This window comes from Centropristis striata, chromosome 8, assembly GCF_030273125.1.
Source record: "Centropristis striata isolate RG_2023a ecotype Rhode Island chromosome 8, C.striata_1.0, whole genome shotgun sequence".
Taxonomy (NCBI): domain Eukaryota; kingdom Metazoa; phylum Chordata; class Actinopteri; order Perciformes; family Serranidae; genus Centropristis; species Centropristis striata.
This window is the reverse complement of record NC_081524.1, coordinates 13,446,733-13,465,644: the sequence shown is the minus strand read 5'-3', so window position 1 is coordinate 13,465,644 and position 18,912 is coordinate 13,446,733. Positions and strand designations below refer to the sequence as shown.

Below are 18,912 nucleotides of genomic sequence, written 5' to 3'. Positions count from 1 at the left end.
TAAACAGGGTGGTCAAAATAATAGAAACACCTGTCAGTAATCCAATTCAACAGTGATGTAATGTAATGTGTGTTCACTACATTTAGCTGAGGTCCAGGTTTAACATAAAATAAATGATACATTTAAAATGATTACACATGCTAATAAATTCAAACACATAAAAGAATATTAGGTAGTTTAAGATAAGATATTCCTTTATTGACCCCCCCATGGGGGAAATTCAGGTGTTGCAGCAGCACAAGTACAGAGTAAAACAGATAAGGTAATAAATATAGAATAATGAAATGGAATAGAATAAAGATAAAAATAAATAAATAGTATAAAAAATAGTCAACAAATAAGAAGTAGGGGGGAAAAAAGTTTGAAGGAGCCGCTGTAACAGGCTGCCGACCTCTCAGAATATCTATCCTATCCTACCCAGACAACAATAAAATGCTGCTTACATAAATGCATCTAAAATAAGAATGCAATAATATATGTGGAATACATAAAACAATCTGAGTGGGGCCATTCTGCATTATGAGTTCTTTTACTTTTGATACTTTAAGTGAGGTGTTGATTCATGGGCATTGTCAATTTAGAGGATGCAGGTTGTGGAGTTGCAGTTAAGTATTGCATGTATTCAGATCCCTTACTTAAGTAAAGTACTGCAGAATTACTCCACTACAAGTACAATTCCTGCATTCAAAACTTACTTAAGTAAAAGTACAAAAGTATCAGCATCAAAATGTACTTAAAGAGTTTCAACAACAACAAAAAGCATCAAAAGACAATGTTATTACAATCTAATTGCACAATTTTCACAATAATTTGGGCTGTGTGGTGTATTGTTCATTGAGCCATGGATTAGTTTGTCTACTTTAATGATTTCCATTTCCATTTAATGATTTCCATTATAATTTTAAATATGTGCATATTGCGATCTTTTTCCTTGTTTCTCTTCTGATGACTGGGTTGTTTCCACAGCCTAGAAATCACCTCTCACCTCTTTCTAGCCGAGGAACTCAACGTACCTCAATAAAACTTCACTGATTAAATGTAGGTCAAGGGCTATCACACCGCACATGCGCAGTACGACCTTCCGGGCTGGCACCGGGACAGCGGTTCAGTAGGGCAAAGGTAACCGGGGCTGGAGCTGCTCTCTGCGGACAACGACACAGCGGAATCCGCCTGCTATATAAAGATATCGCCCCTGCGTGGATACAGAAAGCTAAAGCCAACGTATCCTGAAGAAGGTGAGCTAACAGACGCACTGCTTTTGAAAGCTAGGGACGTTGTTTTTAAATCTAGTTTACCCCAATTACATGTCAATAAATGTTGTTGATCTAGCGTTAACTTAACCAATGACCGCCGAGGGGGTAGCTCAGTACCGTACTAACGTTAGCTAGCTAACCGTTTGGTCCGTTTAAGTTCACAATAAACGAGTAAAAACTCTGAAACTCCCGGCTTCCTGCAGGCATTTATGTAAATCAGGATCATAAAAACAAAGTTTGATTTACAACTTTCACCCAGTGTTGTGGTCTTAAAAATGACTTATAAAGCAACATATCTTTGATAACAGATAGCAACACAACCTGGCAACCTGCTCATGGGGGCGGAGCCAGCCTTTGTAAACATATATATATATATATATATATATATATATATAAAGGTAGTACTGCGCAAACAGTTGGTCTAAACCTATGGGGATTCATGCACTGAGATGCATTGGGATATTTTATATAATATGATACCCAGCAATAAATATGCACTGTTTTTCAAGCCATATGAAAGTAAAATGCTTCAAGAGAAACAAGGAAATAATTTCTCCTGTTGAGCCTGTTAGTATTTATTACTTGAATAACAAGGTTGGGTAGGAATTTGGCATGAAGAGCATAATTTATCTTGGCTCCTTCTTTGTTATACTGTGCTGGATCGGAGTTCAGAGAGTAAATGTATAGCCTGCTGATTTGAATCCAATAATCTCTTCAAAAAAATCTGGGTTATTGTTAAGTATTTTTCAGTCAATAGATAATCTTTTTTTGTGGATGCAGTCTGAATTCCTTCCAGGGAGAAGAAATGGCTAATTTGTCAGAGTCTCTGCCGGAGCGGACCTTTGAGTACCAAAGCAGCCTGCCATCCCTGCCTGTCCCATCACTAGAGTCGAGCCTTTCAAAGTACCTGGATGCAGGTAGGATGCAATTTAAAGTATTAACTCAAACAAATACCGTAAATATTGAAGAAAATTCAACATGGTCTTTACTGCTCACTGCTGCAACTGCTGTTTGTCTTAATGTAAATATTTAACGGTGTGTTCAAAGTCTACGAAGTATTATTATAAGTAATTTACTTAGGAGGTCTGGAAAGGTTTGGAAAATGAATGGGTGCTTTAATGTTTTAATTAGAAAATACCATCAATACTGGAATTAAAAATATGCGGTGAGATCTTAACTTTAACTCTGAATTTTATCACAGCTTATGTAAGTATGTATGCATATATGATTGTGTGTTTCATATCAAGTGCATATGAAAACATTTTATGCATTGTGAAAGATAAATTAAATTTTTGTTCAACAAAAGATGCATGTTGTTCACAATGACTAGTAGCTGGTGCTGTTCCTTGACTATATTTGCATTGCCATGTTTTCCATCAGTTTGCCCATTTGCATCTGAGGAAGAGTTAAAGGCTACAGCAGACATTGTGAGAAGATTTCAAGCAGGTGTTGGAAAAGAGCTGCACCAGAAACTGCTGCAGAGAGGCAGGGAAAAGAAGAACTGGGTGTGTAATTGAGCTGTGAATGTTTTGTCTTTGGTTTTTACAGTGGTCCTTATCAGTCATAAATGTTTTATTTTGCTGCTTTTTTAATCCTCAGCTGGAAGAATGGTGGTTAGACGTTGCATATCTGGAAGTCCGCATCCCCTCTCAGCTGAATGTGAACTTTGGAGGGCCCGCGCCGTACCTGGAGCACTGCTGGCCTCCTGAAGAGGGAACTCAACTGCAGAGGACCAGTATCAACCTCTGGCATACTCTACAGTACTGGGACCTGATCCGCACGTAAGACATGTTCACACATTTTTACAAGCTGTGTTTTTGTGGTGCGTTGAGCATGATTGTCTGTCCCCTTTGACATAAAGCAAGAGATGTAATTTATCCGCTTGCATGTTTTAGAGAGAGGCTGCATCCTCAGAAAGCTGGTAAAGTACCATTAGATATGGACCAGTTCAGAATGCTGTTCTGCACCTGCAGAGTACCTGGAGTGAAGAAGGACACCATTCGTTACTACTTCAAGACCGGTAGATTGAACTCTGCTCTTATCTATAACCTTCAGACACACCTACACACACGTTCTCAGATTACATATCACAATTGTGTATGCGCATATTGTGCCGTTTCACAGAAAGTGAAGGTCCGTGCCCCTCCCATGTGGTAGTGATGTGTCGTGGACGGATCTTCACATTTGATGCCATTTGTGATGGACAAATCCTCACTGCTCCAGAAATACTCAGGTAGTGATTACACACAAGAACACAATGAACTTCTTGAGAGGTCATGCATCTTAACACTGAGTTAGAAGTAATTGCATTCCACTAGTTAGCTCAAAGATGTGGAGCAGACAAGGGCCGTATAATCATTAATGTAAGGCACCTTTGTTTTATTTTTGTTATGTGTGTTACAGGCAGCTGATCTATGTGAAAGAGTGCTGTGACGGAAAGCCAGAGGGAGACGGAGTGGCTGCTCTCACCTCAGAGGAGAGGACTCGCTGGGCGCTGGTTGGTGGCTCACTTTGGTGTTCATCTTGGTGAATAAGATCCAAAACAGATTATGGATCACATTTGCAAAGTTCTCAAGTTACAGAAGTACACTACTGGTCAAAAGTTTTAGAACACACCAACTTTTCCAGAATTTAATTGAAAATTATCCAGTTTAATGTCTCAGTGTACTCTGAAATTAATGCACATTTGCAACATTTAAAATTCTTTATTGAGCATGATAGTGTTTTGAAAGTTAAAAAAAAGATTCAAAATCACATTTTATGTTGCACTAAAGGACCAAAAAAAGACACAAAATGACTTTCAGAGACATGAAAACAATTAAAAAATGGACAAAATAGCCCAAGACTCCATAGAGTTAAGTTGTTAACCCATTTCTTGTTCCCTGAAAAAAGGCCTACTTGTATAATTCTGAAATGTACATTATTTTTCAGTTTTGGTTAAGCTTACCTTTTTTTATTTACCTCTGGCAGTTCACCACTTACCTTTGTACCCTTTCAAGCTGTTCATTGGACTTGAACTGCTCGAATTTCAATAAAAAACTGGAAAAATTGGGGTGTTCTAAAACTTCTGACCGGTAGTGTATACTTGAAGATCAGAACTGTCAGCATTTATCTGTTTGCTCTCTCTGCAGGCCAGAGAGCATCTAATAAATATTGATCCCCACAATAACACCATCCTGGAGACCATTCAGAGCAGCTTGTTCGTCGTATCTCTGGATGAAACAAAAACCTACGCAACTCCAGAGAACTACACAAACGTATGCTCTGGACAAGGTTGAATTATTTCTTCTGTTTTTAAAAAAGAGTTGTGTGTCTGATTTTGTGTCTTTAAAATTCTGAACACAGTTGACCATGCAGGCCCTGACAGGCAACCCCACCATCCGCTGGGGTGACAAATCGTACAATTCACTTTCCTTTGCTGATGGCACCTTTGGATCCACTTGTGATGTGAGTTTTTTATGTTTCTCATGCCAGAAGAGTTTTGAGAGACACTATATGACATGGTAATAGAATCCAGCATTTTCATGCTGCTCATGCTGGATAGTTCCCGTGAAAACAAATCAAAACATAACTCTTGACCGGTTAGAAATAACAGATTAAAATCTCCATTCTAATTGTTTTGCAGCATGCACCATATGATGCCATGGTAATGGTGTCTCTGATTTGGTATCTGGACCAACAAATCAAAGTTACAGGAGGCAAATGGAAGGTAAACATTGACTAATACTTGAGTCTAAATTCAAATGTTGTTGTTAGTTTAATTTAAATGTGTCAGCCCACTTTCTACACATTAATGTCTATGCTTTTTAGGGCTCAGAAGCAGTCAGACCCATACCCCGTCCTGAGGAGCTGGTGTTTACTGTGGATGAAAAGGTCCAGAGAGACATTAGTCTAGCCAAACAGAAGTACTTTGAGTCGGTGAGTCAGTATGAAACACCAAACTATTGTAAAAAATCCTGCTGAAAATAACTTATCCATAGTTACAGCCGTGTGTGTGTCCACTCTGTCTCTGGTTTTACAGACACAGGACCTGCAGATTGTGTGTTACGCCTTCACAGCGTTTGGAAAAGTAGCCATCAAACAGAAGAAATTGCATCCAGACACCTTTGTTCAATTAGCAATGCAGCTGGCCTACTATAAACTGCACAAAAAGTATGAACTGGTTAAAAATAGGAACATGCTTTTACTAAAGTCTTTACTTTTACCATGCCCATGAAGTGAATGGCCCTATATGTCTCTTTCTACCCCTCACAGGCCAGGAAGTTGTTATGAGACCGCAATGACTCGCAAGTTCTACCACGGCAGGACGGAGACGATGAGACCTTGCACCCAGGAGGCTTTGAACTGGTGTAAAACCATGACGGACCCCACGTGTGATGTGAGTATGCACATGGCTGAACCCTGCACTGTTCTTCAAAATCAAACAGAAGAAGGAGATGAGAGCACACTTTGCTTATTTGACATGACATACAAACATTTTTTTGTCAGGTTGAGGCCAAGAGGAAAGCCATGCTGCTGGCCTTCAATAAACACAACAAGCTGATGTTTGAAGCCCAGGAGGGAAAAGGTTAGTTCACTTTACACACATGTATTTGTTTAATATTCCTACACATCACTTGGGGCAGTCCGTGGCCTAGAGGTTAGGAATCGGGCTTGTAACTGGAGAGTCGCTGGTTTGAATCCCGGTACTGACAGGTCTAGGACTGAAGTGCCCTTGAGCAAGGCACCTAACCCCCCCCTCCACAGCTCCCCGGGCGCAGTAATGTGCTGCCCACTGCTCCTTGCATGGTGTGTTCACTTGTGTGTAAAAAAAAAAAGGATGGGTTAAATGCAGAGGTTGAATTTCCCCATTGTGGGATTAATAAAGCAATCTTCTTCTTCTTCTCTTCTTCTAGCCTGGCTAACACCAGACTAATCACAAATGAGATTAGTTTGGAATCCAGCCGTTCATTTCTCCGTAGAGGAGGTGTGGTTTACGATCCTCCAGAACCGTTTATTGGGCGCTTAGAATGTCTATCAAAGCGTCTGTAGGTAGCTCTTAGCCAATCAGATCAGTTATACCAGATGACGTAGTAGAGCAACAGAGATGGATGTTTGTTGTGTGTGTGTCTGTGAGAGAGTGTTGCTTCTCCAGTTCTCGCTTTCTGCAAGATTATTTATTTTCACGCTTTATTCCCCCTCATGTCATTCAGCCACACACATCCACTGATTTTATGGGCAATAAACAAGCTGCTGCGGGCCTCTCGGCGGCTCCGCTGTCCCCCGGCTCGTAGCGGGGCTAATAGCTAATAGCCCCGCTACCGTAATGCCGGCGATCTCGCTACCAGCCGGGGGACAGCGGAGCCGCCGAGAGACCTTTCGCCTTTCAACTTTCGCTCTAAACTATTTAAAACACCATCTACAGCTAAAGAGAGTTTCGCGTCTGCAGCAGCCATGTTGGATCTGTAAGAAAACTACAAGCTTCCAAGTACCGAGTAGTACGCGTCATCGTCTTGCCGTCCCTCCCCGTTCTGTGATTGGATCCCTAAAACAGGGCTAAGAAACCTCTCTGGTTGACAGACTGGATGGAGGTTCGAAATGAAATTGGAGCGCGCCAGGCAGTCTGGGTATACCCAGGCTAACACATCACTGTTCAATAGTTAGACCACCCTTTCTAAGCTGCTCTCCTTTTTACATTAAAGGGAAACTTTGTCTGTTTTTTCACAGCTTTGTGTAATGCTAGATGTTAATGATTGGAGCGCTGACATTTGTGTCTGATATTGATCCATGACATTTTGTGACGCTTTTACCAGGTTTTGACAGGCATCTTCTTGGGCTGTATCTTATCGCTAAAGAGGAGGGACGTCCCACTCCAGAACTCTTCATGGATCCCCTCTATGCAAGGAGGTACTACCTGTAAAGCTTATTTATGTTTTGTAAAACAGAGTATCTATAGTGGTTATATTGTTGTGCAGATGTACATTTAATCTAATAGTACAATTGCATAATGTTTTGTAAAACTACTTTTCATTTAAATGCCCCCTCTTTTCACAATGCCCTGCCAATGCCTGAATACATTAACAATGTCTTATTGAGCCATTCCATTGAGCAAGCATGCACAACTGGCTCAGCTAAATAGAATAATAATAATAACATTGACCTTGTACAACTACGACTCATCAAAATGTTTGTGGGATGCAGAAATAATCTGCAACACATTTTCTATAGACAGTAATTTTGTTATTAACTTTTGTTAAGCTTCTTCATTAATTCAACTTTTAAATATTTGAGTTCTTTATATTTGTCTTGTTTTAATTTTCAGTAAATTGTACACTACCGGTCAAAAGTTTTAGAACACCCCAATTTTTCCAGTTTTTTATTGAGATTCAAGCAGTTCAAGTCAAATGAACAGCTTGAAAGGGAACGAAGGTAAGTGGTGAACTGCCAGAGGTAAATAAAAAAAGGTAAGCTTAACCAAAACTGAAAAATAATGTACATTTCAGAATTATACAAGTAGGCCTTTTTCAGGGAACAAGAAATGGGTTAACAACTTAACTCTATGGAGTCTTGGGCTATTTTGTCCATTTTTGAATTCTTTTCATGTCTTTGTTAGTCATTTTGTGACTTTTGTCATCTTTTTTTGTCATTTTGTGTCTTTTTTTTTTGTCATTTTGTGTCTTTTTTTTTAGTCCTTTAGTTCAACATAAAATGTGATTTTGAATCTTTTTTTTACTTTCAAAACACTATCATGCTCAATAAAGAATTTTAAATGTTGCAAATGTGCATTAATTTCAGAGTACACTGAGACATTAAACTGCATCATTTTCAATTAAATTCTGGAAAAGTTGGTGTGTTATAAAACTTTTGACCAGTAGTGTATATTTCAAATCTTACTGTCATCTTATATTTTACCATTACTCTACACTTTGATGTTGAAGACGTTCAAATGTTAAAAATTTGTCTCACAAATGTTGATATCGGTGTCGGGCTCAGAGTCCCCTTATTGGCCAGGCTTTTATGTAGAGTGATAAACTTTTAAGAGATGATATTCTGATAAATGGTCTGTTTGATGAATTGAACTACAGACTGAGGACATTGTATTATGTTGAAAACAGTTGGGAGGTCTATCTATCTGCCTTTAACTGCGATGTGTTTGTGTTTGCAGTGGTGGTGGCGGTAACTTTGTGCTGTCGTCCAGTCTGGTGGGATACACGACCGTTATTGGGGCCGTGGCTCCCATGGTGCACCATGGGTACGGCTTCTTCTACCGCATCAGAGATGACAGGTGGGCAGACGAGACATAATAATGCTTCCATAATAAGTGTTGACTTAACCCTTGGCAACATTGTCATTACCTCCCTGCATTTTTACCATAGACTGTATATAAATAATGGACGTAGTCACCGTGACGTCACCCGTTGGTTTGTGGCCCGTTGGAAGACTCGAGTTCCGCGTTATACTCGTCGCCATCTTGCGTCGCCATCTTGTTTCCGATACAGGAAGCAGACCATATTTGGACTGTGGAGGAGGAGAGGGATCTGATCACTGACTACAGCCTCTCTACACCTCAACCTGACTGAGAGAAGCTGCTGCTAATTCATGTTAGCATTAATTGGAGCATTAACTGGGATGTTAGTTTTGGCAAAAAACAAAAACAAAATGTATCTTTCTTACCTCAGAAAACTGAGCAGCGACTCCTTGGAGTGTCTGTTAGTCCAACCAAACACTGAACAAGACATTTTTACTGAACAAAACGTTCAAATAAACTGTCATTAAGTGAAAATACAGTGAAAGGGTCAAAGTTATGAGACCAAATCGGTAAACATCCTCTTTTCTATCTATATAACATTATATATAACTTTATTGACACGTTTCCATGGATACGCATTGCTCTGCTTCTCTCCTGGTGACGGCTCGCCTTGTCAGTGACCTGTCAATCAAAGCTAGAAACGCCCCAAATCATACGATTTACTGCTATCATATCCACTGTGTCTTTTCCCCTGCAGGATTGTGGTCTCTGTCTCAGAGTGGAAGTCTTGCCATGAGACAGACGCTGCGTCACTATTCAACAGCTTCTCTAGCTCCTTGCATGAGATGCTCCACCTGGCCACCACATCGCAGCTATAAGTACTCACAGCGACATATGAATGCACACAGGGTTTCCAAACGGCTGATAGCTGTTCATAGATAGTCCTGATTGTTGTGAGCACAGATCAATGCAAACATACAGAATCGGCACTCATAGGTGGAAGCCACAGGCATTAAAAATAGATAAACTTTGCTTGTTGTAGATAAATATGATTCTCTAAAATTGTTGTTGTAAATTGTTCTTTTCTGAGTATGTGTTTCCTGATTTTGATTGTTATGATTGTTGTGTAAATAGTTTTAAGAATGTTTAATTTTAAATCCAGACAGTATTATTCCACATTTAAGCTAAGCTAATGCTAAAAGGCTCAATACCTTTTTTATCTTTGTCCGTCTGTGGGTTAATACTGCTGGCTGTTTCCACTGTTGGCCTTAGATTCTTCTGTCATAATACTGCAATATGCATTCCAATTAAACCCAGAATAAATCACTTTCATTTACATTAAATCACATTGATTTACCTTGTTTAAAGGCTAATTTTGGTGAAAATCTAGAGCAATATGCAACAACAGAATTCTACTAATGTTGGACTGGAATTGAAAAGCATTTTTGAAGCATCTGTAAACATCTTCTTATTGTTTGTTTTATCTTTTGGCTTATAAGATCAAAATACTAAACAAGTTTTGAAAGTCATATTAGATGGGCATTAAACACAGTTCCTAACATGCTTCAGATCTAACAGCCATGCAGGTTTGGATTAGCTGTTGACATTACTCTGTGACTCTGTACTTTAGTTTATTTGAATGTGGGAAGTGTTGAGGTCTCAGGACTTAAACATGTAAAAATGTACACTTTAAACTCAGTTTGACTTGAAATTGTACAAAAACTAAGGGTTGTCTTCCAGTGTAGAGGTGCCTCACATTATTTTGTAATACTTCAGTTCATCAGTTGGTTTGCAGATTGTTGCCTTGTTTTTTTTTTTATATATAGCCAAAACCTCACTTAACTGCACCTTTCAGGACTTACAAACTATGCAGCTTTCCGTTATTTGTTTCCTCTGTCTGTCAAGTTAAAGATGGCTGAATGTCTCTAACTTTACTTTAGAACAACTGCTGTAAGAATAAAGAAGCCTTAAAAACTGTGATCACACACACACACACACACACACACACACACACACAAGGAGAACGCTTTTTGAATGGCAAAATGTGAATAAGATTGTACTTCCTTTCAAATCATAATAAAAAATAGCTTGACATTTTAAATACATTTTTATCATTCCAAAAATTAAATGTGATTTGGAAATGTCGCAAAATCTTTCTGACAAATAAAAATGTGAGATTTACATGTTTGACTGTTCAGTAAGTAGGTGATGGTTCAATAACTGAATATAAAATGTAATTGTTACATATAGGCTTTTATTTTATAGAAAACATTGCATTTATAGAAACAAAAGATGATTGATAGTGATTGCAACCATTTAACATTAATAAAAAATAAAATAAAATCTGCATACTTCTGTGCATACAATATTTTCTGTTTTGGCACTTCTGCTCCATTATTAACTCAGACTGTAAAATAAGATACACCATACATCACATCAGAAAAGTGGAAATCAAAGAATTTGCCCTAATACTATTCTTATCCGTGATGATGAACCAAGTGTCAGACGAATACTTAATGCATTAAACTACATAAAATCCAGTGTGTTAGCTTTAATCTTGTTCATTTTTCATAAATATTTAGCGCACAACTGAACAAGGAGAAAGGTAAAGAGTCCCAGTTTAAAAAGCTTGAAAACACAGACTTGCAAGAAACAAAGAAAAAGAAGAAGAGAAAACATGAGGGGACACTGTATAATACAACGGGCCATTTTCAAAGCAGATATTTTGACTTGTGATCATAGGAAAATACAGTTATTACTTATAACATTCAAATGTCTCAGTAAGCTGTGACAGTGAGAGCATGTTTTAACCCATGAGTCATTAATTTTATTATTTACACCTGTGCTTCTCCAGTCCCATGTCAAAATGTCTTCTTTTTTTTTTTAAATGGCCATGAAAGTGAAGACTGATGAGCAGTAGTACAAAAGTTCCAGACTTCAAACAAACCCAGACACATTCAGAGCCGAGTGTTCCACTGAGTCTGGGCCGAGGAGGAGTGTAGTGTAGTGTAGTGCTCCTCATGTCCTCTCCCTGTCCTCTTATTCCTTCTTGTGGCCCATCTGTGTGGTGACCAGCATGTGGTAGACTCCTTTCTTGGCCAGCAGCTGTTGATGTGTCCCCTGTTCCACCACCACTCCTCCCTTAAAGACGGCGATGCGGTCTGCGTTTTGGATGGTGGACAGGCGATGGGCCACGATGATACACGTCCTGCCCTTACTGGCCACATCCAACGCCTCCTGCACCACCTGGAGACAGCAGAATGACAACATTAAGTCATATACAGTAAAACATCTGGAGAAGTGTGGAACTTAACCCATCTTTCTCTATTGACTTGTACATGTCTACCTGTTTACACTTGTTTTTCCTGTTTCGTATTTACAGCGTAGGAAAGCACATTTGTATTTAAAGTGTGATACAAGACACCACAGGTCTTCTTTGATACAACTCAGATCTTATTTCTGGCTACGTTCACATGAGGACGGTCTGAACAGAAGACGCAAAAGTGGCGTCGCGTCTTCACTTTTTATTCCTCGTTTAGACGAGCGTTTTCGGGAGGAAATCTGCTGCATACGGTGACGCAAAAGTGTGTGAAATTCAATTGTATGCAGCCAGGCGGCATCACTTAAAGCCATAAGAGCATCTTTGGGCATGCAGAAGTTTTCACGCCACACATTTTCATCAGCTACTCCTTCCACAAAGTTCTCCACCATCACTAGATCTCCCAGGTCTCGTTCACAGCCGTCTGGCTCGCCTCCGACCAATTGCTGCATCCAGAATGTGATGGAGGTAATTCCAGATCCTTCTCTGTTCACTAATACTATCTGTACAGATCCTGGACATTTGGTGGAAAGACTCCTGTAAGTTTATTAGAGCTGCCAGAGCAGCTTGAAGGTCCCACCATGGAAATAATCCCACGTTTGTTTATTTCCTGTACTGGAGCATGTATGTGACGTAAACACATACGTGACGTGAGCAGATCAGATCAGAGTTTTGTGTCTTGTCAGTGTAGACGACACGCTACGGAGGAGAGGATTTAACTTTTCCACTTTGGAAGGTGGTTTCAGATTTTTGCGTTTTTAAGCCCCAAAAACGCCGTCACCGTCTAAACGAAAGGCACTTCCGATAAAATATTTTGTCGTTTTTACCCGCGAGCGTCCTCGTGTAAACAGGGCCTAAGTCATATAAAACATCTGGAGAAGTGTGGAACTTAACCCATCTTTCTCTATTGACTGGTACATGTCTACCTGTTTACACTTGTTTTTCCTGTTTCGTATTTACTTGTTACAGCTTAGGAAAGCACATTTGTATTTAAAGTGCGATACAAGACACCACAGGTCTGCTTTGATACAACTCGGATCATAATTCTGATACAATTTCATTTAATTTCCAGTGAGCATTGAGTGCACTTTTTAGGGAAGCACCGATATGGTGTCAGTGTCGTGCCTGAACTGGAGCCGGGCAAACAGAAGCAGGTTTCATCGGCCCCTACGTACATCATGGCAGAGCCGAAAAGATTGACAAGGACGTAAATGGAGCAAATTAACAAGATAATAGGAGAGAGTGACCGAGCAAGAGGCCGCCGGACAATCTCGCACTGGCTTTTTAAGAGCTCCCTGAAATAAAAGGCTGCAGACAGATGCGGAGTTCAACTTCTTGCTGTTGGACTAGTAAGTAACGTTAATATTAGCTTGCTTGTAATGTCTTGTGTTGCTGCAGTTGCTTGATAGTTTTTGACCACAAGTAGTGTAATAATAGCAAATGCACGTGTTATGCTCCCACATCCTCCTCTCTTTACGGCTGTCAGACTGAGCAGTGACAAGCTCATTTGTACAAAATATGAGGACAAACATCAGGTTGTTTCTCATGGTGAAAAATAATAATAATGGCAAAGCAAAGGGTGCTAGTCAACAATATAACAGTGTTGATATGTTGTCAAGATATTGTCCTAAAAACTAAATGCTCCCCAACATGTTTTTGCTGTAAATTAGTTTTTTTTTAACATGTCGGTGTATAGAGATTAATTCACTTTTAGAGCCAGCCTCAAGTGACCATTTTAGGAACTGTAGCTTTGTTCACTTCCAGGTTGGCTTCATTTTTTAGCCACAGAGGCTGCTACTGGGAAGAATTTAATTGACTATTGGTGACAGCCCTCCCTCCCCCAACACTCACCTTCTCACTCTCCGTGTCGAGTGCAGACGTGGCCTCGTCGAGTAGCAATATTTGGGGGTTGCGGAGAATGGCTCGTGCTATGGCTATACGCTGCTTCTGACCACCTGACAGCTGCGTTCCCTTTTCACCTGCCGGAGTGTCGTACTTCTGCTCATACAAACAAAAGGGGGAGGGGGGCACATGATATTGTTACATTTCCAAAATAATAATAGAAGCACTCTGTAATCAACACACAGTGAACAGTTCTCATTGAAGATACACTGTATAAAAAAGTTTGTAAAAATAACAGTAAAACACTGTCAATTTGCATCAGAAATAGGTCGTAAAATTAAACATTGTACATCACCGTAGTAGATACTTTTAATTACTGTCAATCAAAGAATAGAAAAAAACTTCTAAAAAAAAACTTCTACCGCCATAAACTGTAGAAAACACACAGTTTTGCTGTAAAAATATAAATTTTTCATGTAAAGTTAACGGAGAAATACCACAATGACACAATTATCCTAAAAGTAATGGGATTATTCAGTATAAATTACAGTTTTTGCTGATATTTACATTTACATACGCTCACTGTATTTTTTACGGTGATGTTCTGGCAACCACAGCTGCCGGTATTTTACCGTAATTTAAACAGAATTTTTTTTACAGTGTACTTTCAACTAAGAAAATGCTCTGATAACATTTTTCCTATAAAAGACAAGTAATTACTAGACACATGGTTGATTTGTTTAAAGCTAATTTTAGGCCTTTACTCGAGCACACTATTAAGGATTTTGACAGTTGGTCCCATCTCCCCATCACTTTGGCAGGCAGAATTAATGCCGTAAAGAATTTCTGTTTCTATTTCAAACAATTCCTATACTTTTACGGAAATCCTTTTTTGTGTCCATAGACAAAGCAATTTGTAATTTTGTTTGGAATGGGAAGAGACCTAGAATTAGAAAAGCTTATTAGCAGCGGCCGAAGGCAGGTGGTGGAATGGGATTTCCCCATTTCCAATTGTATTACTGGGCATGTAATGTTCGTACGCTCTCTTTTTGGACTCACTATGATGGAGAGGCTGAAAAACCAGTGTGGATACAAATGGAACAGTACTCATGCCAGCGGACATCTCTGTCAGCTCTTATGTTTTCATCAATGCCTCTGTCACTTCACTATGTCAAGAATAATCCCATTGTAACACATTCTTTGAAAATATGGTCCAATGTTAGGAAATACTTTGGTTGGCAAAAAGGCTCTCTGCTCGCTCCTGTCTGTCTCAGCCACCTCCTCCCCCCATCCACCATAGACCACTCTTTTGATACTGAGTGGTATAAGGACCATGAAGGCCCTTTTTATAAATAAAGTTTTCCCCAGCTTTGAGCAATTACGAAGTCAATTCAGATAACCACAATCCCATTTTTTTCTCCAGGTACGTGACTTTCTGTCCCTTCTGCTCGTACGGAGTTGGGTAAAAGGGCATTTGTTCACTCTGCACCTTATGCTGGAATATGCTACAGAAAGAATGGAAATTAACTGAATTTGTTTCTTTGAGCACTTTTAAATCCAAACTAAGAGTTATTGAGGCCAATTCCATAACATGCACTTGTTTCTCATGATGTGTTTAAGGTCTGTATGTTATGTAAATATGTAACTGTATTCTGTGTTTGCTGCCTCTTGGCCAGGGCTCCCTTGAAAAAGAGGTTCTTAATCTCAATGGGATATTCCCTGGTTAAATAAAAATAAAAATTAAAGCTAACACGCCTTCATTTCCTAATCTCATCCTAATCACAAAATTATGGACCAGTATGATACATTAACAGAGACACCTATTTGAGAAGAGCAATCTCTATTGATTTTTAAGATTGGGTTTTTCTTGTGTCAGCTACAATTTTACTTAAATAACTACATGCAATAATTAAACAGATATTACATTTCATTATACTGCTAAAATACAATAAATAACTTGTGAATTAAAAAAAGGAAAGTATTTCCAAAATGCTGTTGTTAATGTTAACTAATTGAACATTGAATTTAACACAAAAAGCATCAATAAATAGGTATGATAAGTTACATTTTTCAAGTCTCTACTGTTACTCTCAAAAATCCCTGATCACAGGTTATCGTGATTACAAAAACAAAACACCTGCAACTGTATAAAGGTGGAGGGAGAAACAGATAATGAAGGATGGATATCTCTAAACTAGATACCACAAGAGGAAGAAAAATAAAAAAGGTCTTTAGTTGAGTGGCATTTCAAATCCAAATGGTCCCTAGATGTTGTAATGGACTAATAGTAGTAGTTTATTTTCAGCATCAATGAAACATGGCAGCAGTTACCTGTGGCAGGGCGTCTATGAAGTTGTGGATGTTTGCCGCCCGAGCAGCGCTCTCTATCTCCTCCATGGTTACAGTGCGGCTGTTGTCTCCATACGCGATATTTTCAGCCAAGGTGCAGTCGAACAGGATGGGCTCCTGGGACACAATGCCCATCTGAGACCTCAACCAGTCGATGTTCAGCTGTTTTATATTAATGTTGTCCAGCAGCTGAAGGAGAAAATGTTAGCAGTTATTATTGTTCTAATTAAAACAGGCAACAAGCAAGGTTATTATAGTTAACGAAAACTAACAAAATAACGAAAACTAAAATTGAAAAAACATTTTCGTTAACTGAAATAAAAATAAAAACAAGAGTTTTTTAAAAAACGATAACTAACTGAAACTGTATTGTGTGGTTACAAAACTAACTAAAACTAACTAAAATTATAGTGAAAATGTCCTTAGTTTTCGTCTTTGTCAACTTTTTTTCATACATAATTCAGTGTTTCTATTTCAACATGCAACACATGGTGAATATGTTTACTGAGACTGGGATGTCTACACTAGAACCAAAATACAAAACACCCAGAACTGTAAGAGTTAATAACCTTATTGGGACTGAGATGGATAAACCAAAGGAAATGAAGACACATACCCATTACAAAAAAACTAAAACTAACACTAAAACTAATAAAAACTAAAACTAAGCATTTTCTAAAAATAAAAACTAAACTAAAACTAGCAAACTCACTCTAAAAACTAACTAAAACTAACTGAATTTGAAAACAAAAATTCACAACGAAATTAAAACTAAAACTAATGAAAAATCCAAAACTATTATAACCTTGGCAACAAGTGACTGTTTTTACACCTGTGTACCATTTCTAGCTCCTCAGTTGCTAAATACTCCACTATGTTCATCAGCTATAGTTGCTAACTTTGTGTGGTGATCAGTGCTGAGCAGATAGTGTGCAGTGGGCTTTTGGTAAAATAGCTGCCTGTTCTGGCTGAAAATAACATTAATGTGAGCTGTGAGGGTGAACCAAAACACTTAAGTTGTGGGACAAATAAACCAAAATAATGAGCTGAAAATCTATATAAAACTACACAGAGCCAGGCACTCACACAGACTTGGTTACTTTCCCAAACAACACAAGTGCAAAGATTTAGTAAAAGACATTCATGTGATGGAGAAGACTATTTTTGTCTTCATCTATAGAAGAAAGTCACTGAAAGGCCACTGAATGACCCTGTAATATTGTTTGTGATAACATGGGAGATATCAATATATACTATTCTCTCTTACAAGACTGTCAGCAACAAGAGGAATACTATGAAAATCAAGTAGGTGGTGCAGTCAAGATGAAAAAACATGCTTCACAGGCTTCATACAGTCTCTAGAGCAGGGGTGTCAAACTCAAATACACAATGGGCCAAAATTTAAAACTTGAATAAAATCGCGGGCCAACATAGAACAAATAAACCTTTTAATATATACCAAACATGTTTTGCTTTAACATTAAATATGGAACCAGCAACGCTTATAAACATACAATATATAACTAAATAGTGCAGACATGCAAAATCAAATTTCAAATAAAAAACACATCAATGTCATTCATTTATTAAATAAAAATTAAATAAAAATCGTATGCCTCTTTTCTATTTGCATCCTTCTGATTTAAATATCAAAATAAACTTTTTCAACAGGTTAATACATTTAAAAATAAAATAACAATAATAAATCTAGTATTAGCGGTAAATGCACCGTATAATACCGGCGGGTCAGCTTTTATAGTACAATAATATAATAATTTGGTATTGCCTCGTGGGCCAAATAAAATTACACTGCGGGCCAAATTTGACCCGCGGGCCAGAGTTTGACACCCCTGCTCTAGAGTGTTAATCAGCCAGTTACACAAAAAAGTGTAGGTGTGTATGTGTCTTCTCACCACGCTGCCCCCTCTCGGGTCGTAGAACCGCTCCAGCAGCTGGATGGTGGTGCTCTTTCCACAGCCGCTGCTGCCCACCAAGGCTAGAGTCTCTCCTTTACTCACTTTCAGATTGAGCCCTTGGAGAATGGGCTGCTCAGGCCGTGTAGGGTAGTTAAACTTCACGTTTTCAAAATGCACGTTTCCATCAAAGTTGTCCTGGGGTTTTTAGGGGTGACACAGAACACTGATATGTTAGCATGTGTGTAAAGCATTGTCTTGTAGTGTAAGTTTTGTGTGTGGGTCTTTGTGTTATGTACCGGTTTCTCTCCCTCCTGGGACAGATTGTCAATGGCGGGCGTTTTCTTCAGCAGCATCATGACATGGCCAGCTGCGCTTTTGGCCTTAGCGTAGTCTGGAGCAAAGGAGTTCGCCTCTCCGAGAGCCATGGCACCGTACAGAAGAGCCACAACCACTCTGCAGGGGGCAGGTCATGTTAGTTTTACCTTTAACTCACTTTAAGGCTAAGGTAGCACGGACAATTGAGAAAAGCAATGATTAACTATTGAGCTGAGTTCAATCCAATGTTGTTTAACCCTTAAGAACCCAGACCCAGTAATCCCTAAACGAAAATTATGGGGGATATACCACAGACCAAGTGGACCACACAGAACACATATGTTTGTTTGTTTAAAAAAAAAAAATACCCCTAAATTTCAAAGATCTGTGATGTGACATTGGGTGTTTATGGTATTCATGTTCATAATATTTCTTATTTTAAAATCAATAAACTAGACACATTTTCTGCTTACAGAAACACAAATTTGACTTTTTCTTTACATCTCCACAACATATATCAAAAATGTGACATCAATAGTGCTGTGTAACAACAAATTATTTTTCAGATTTGTTTTAAAGTAACAAATGAATAAATAAAAAACAATAACCATTTGCCTTTTTGTTTGCACCTCCATAACATCAAAATTGTGACAGGAAATATGGCCAGAACAAGTTAAATGCAATACAGGA

The 18,912-nt window shown here is 38.7% G+C and overlaps 2 protein-coding genes across 2 annotated transcripts in view; one reads left to right on the top strand and one right to left on the bottom strand.

The window, feature by feature from the left end:
• Window positions 1–1,105: 1,105 nt before the first annotated feature.
• crot (carnitine O-octanoyltransferase) lies at window positions 1,106–10,828 on the top strand. The gene is made up of 17 exons (XM_059338706.1): window positions 1,106–1,235; window positions 2,034–2,170; window positions 2,634–2,758; window positions 2,853–3,034; window positions 3,149–3,273; window positions 3,378–3,486; window positions 3,657–3,750; window positions 4,385–4,510; window positions 4,599–4,700; window positions 4,879–4,962; window positions 5,064–5,171; window positions 5,275–5,405; window positions 5,508–5,631; window positions 5,742–5,820; window positions 7,046–7,139; window positions 8,398–8,517; window positions 9,239–10,828. The coding sequence occupies exons 2-17, from the start codon at window positions 2,059–2,061 to the stop codon at window positions 9,357–9,359; spliced, it is 1,836 nt and encodes a 611-aa protein (XP_059194689.1). The 5' UTR covers window positions 1,106–1,235; window positions 2,034–2,058; the 3' UTR covers window positions 9,360–10,828.
• A 143-nt stretch (window positions 10,829–10,971) lies between these two features.
• Window positions 10,972–18,912, bottom strand: part of abcb4 (ATP-binding cassette, sub-family B (MDR/TAP), member 4) — a 28,210-nt gene continuing 20,269 nt past the window's right edge. The window contains exons 23-27 of the mRNA XM_059338705.1: window positions 18,204–18,360; window positions 17,905–18,102; window positions 15,974–16,180; window positions 13,652–13,798; window positions 10,972–11,727 (exon numbers count right to left, since the gene is read on the bottom strand). Of these exons, the coding sequence (XP_059194688.1) occupies window positions 11,521–11,727; window positions 13,652–13,798; window positions 15,974–16,180; window positions 17,905–18,102; window positions 18,204–18,360 (916 nt within the window). The 3' untranslated portion in view covers window positions 10,972–11,520. The remainder of the gene's footprint in view (window positions 11,728–13,651; window positions 13,799–15,973; window positions 16,181–17,904; window positions 18,103–18,203; window positions 18,361–18,912) is intronic.

Excerpts from the sequence above, each read along its gene's own strand:
- crot (XM_059338706.1), top strand. The coding sequence starts at position 2,059 with ATGGCTAATTTGTCAGAGTCTCTGCCGGAGCGGACCTTTGAGTACCAA. Across the intron at positions 3,751-4,384 it reads AGAGGACTCGCTGGGCGCTG|GCCAGAGAGCATCTAATAAA; the intron begins GTTGGTGGCTCA and ends CTCTCTCTGCAG. Across the intron at positions 8,518-9,238 it reads TACCGCATCAGAGATGACAG|GATTGTGGTCTCTGTCTCAG; the intron begins GTGGGCAGACGA and ends TTTCCCCTGCAG.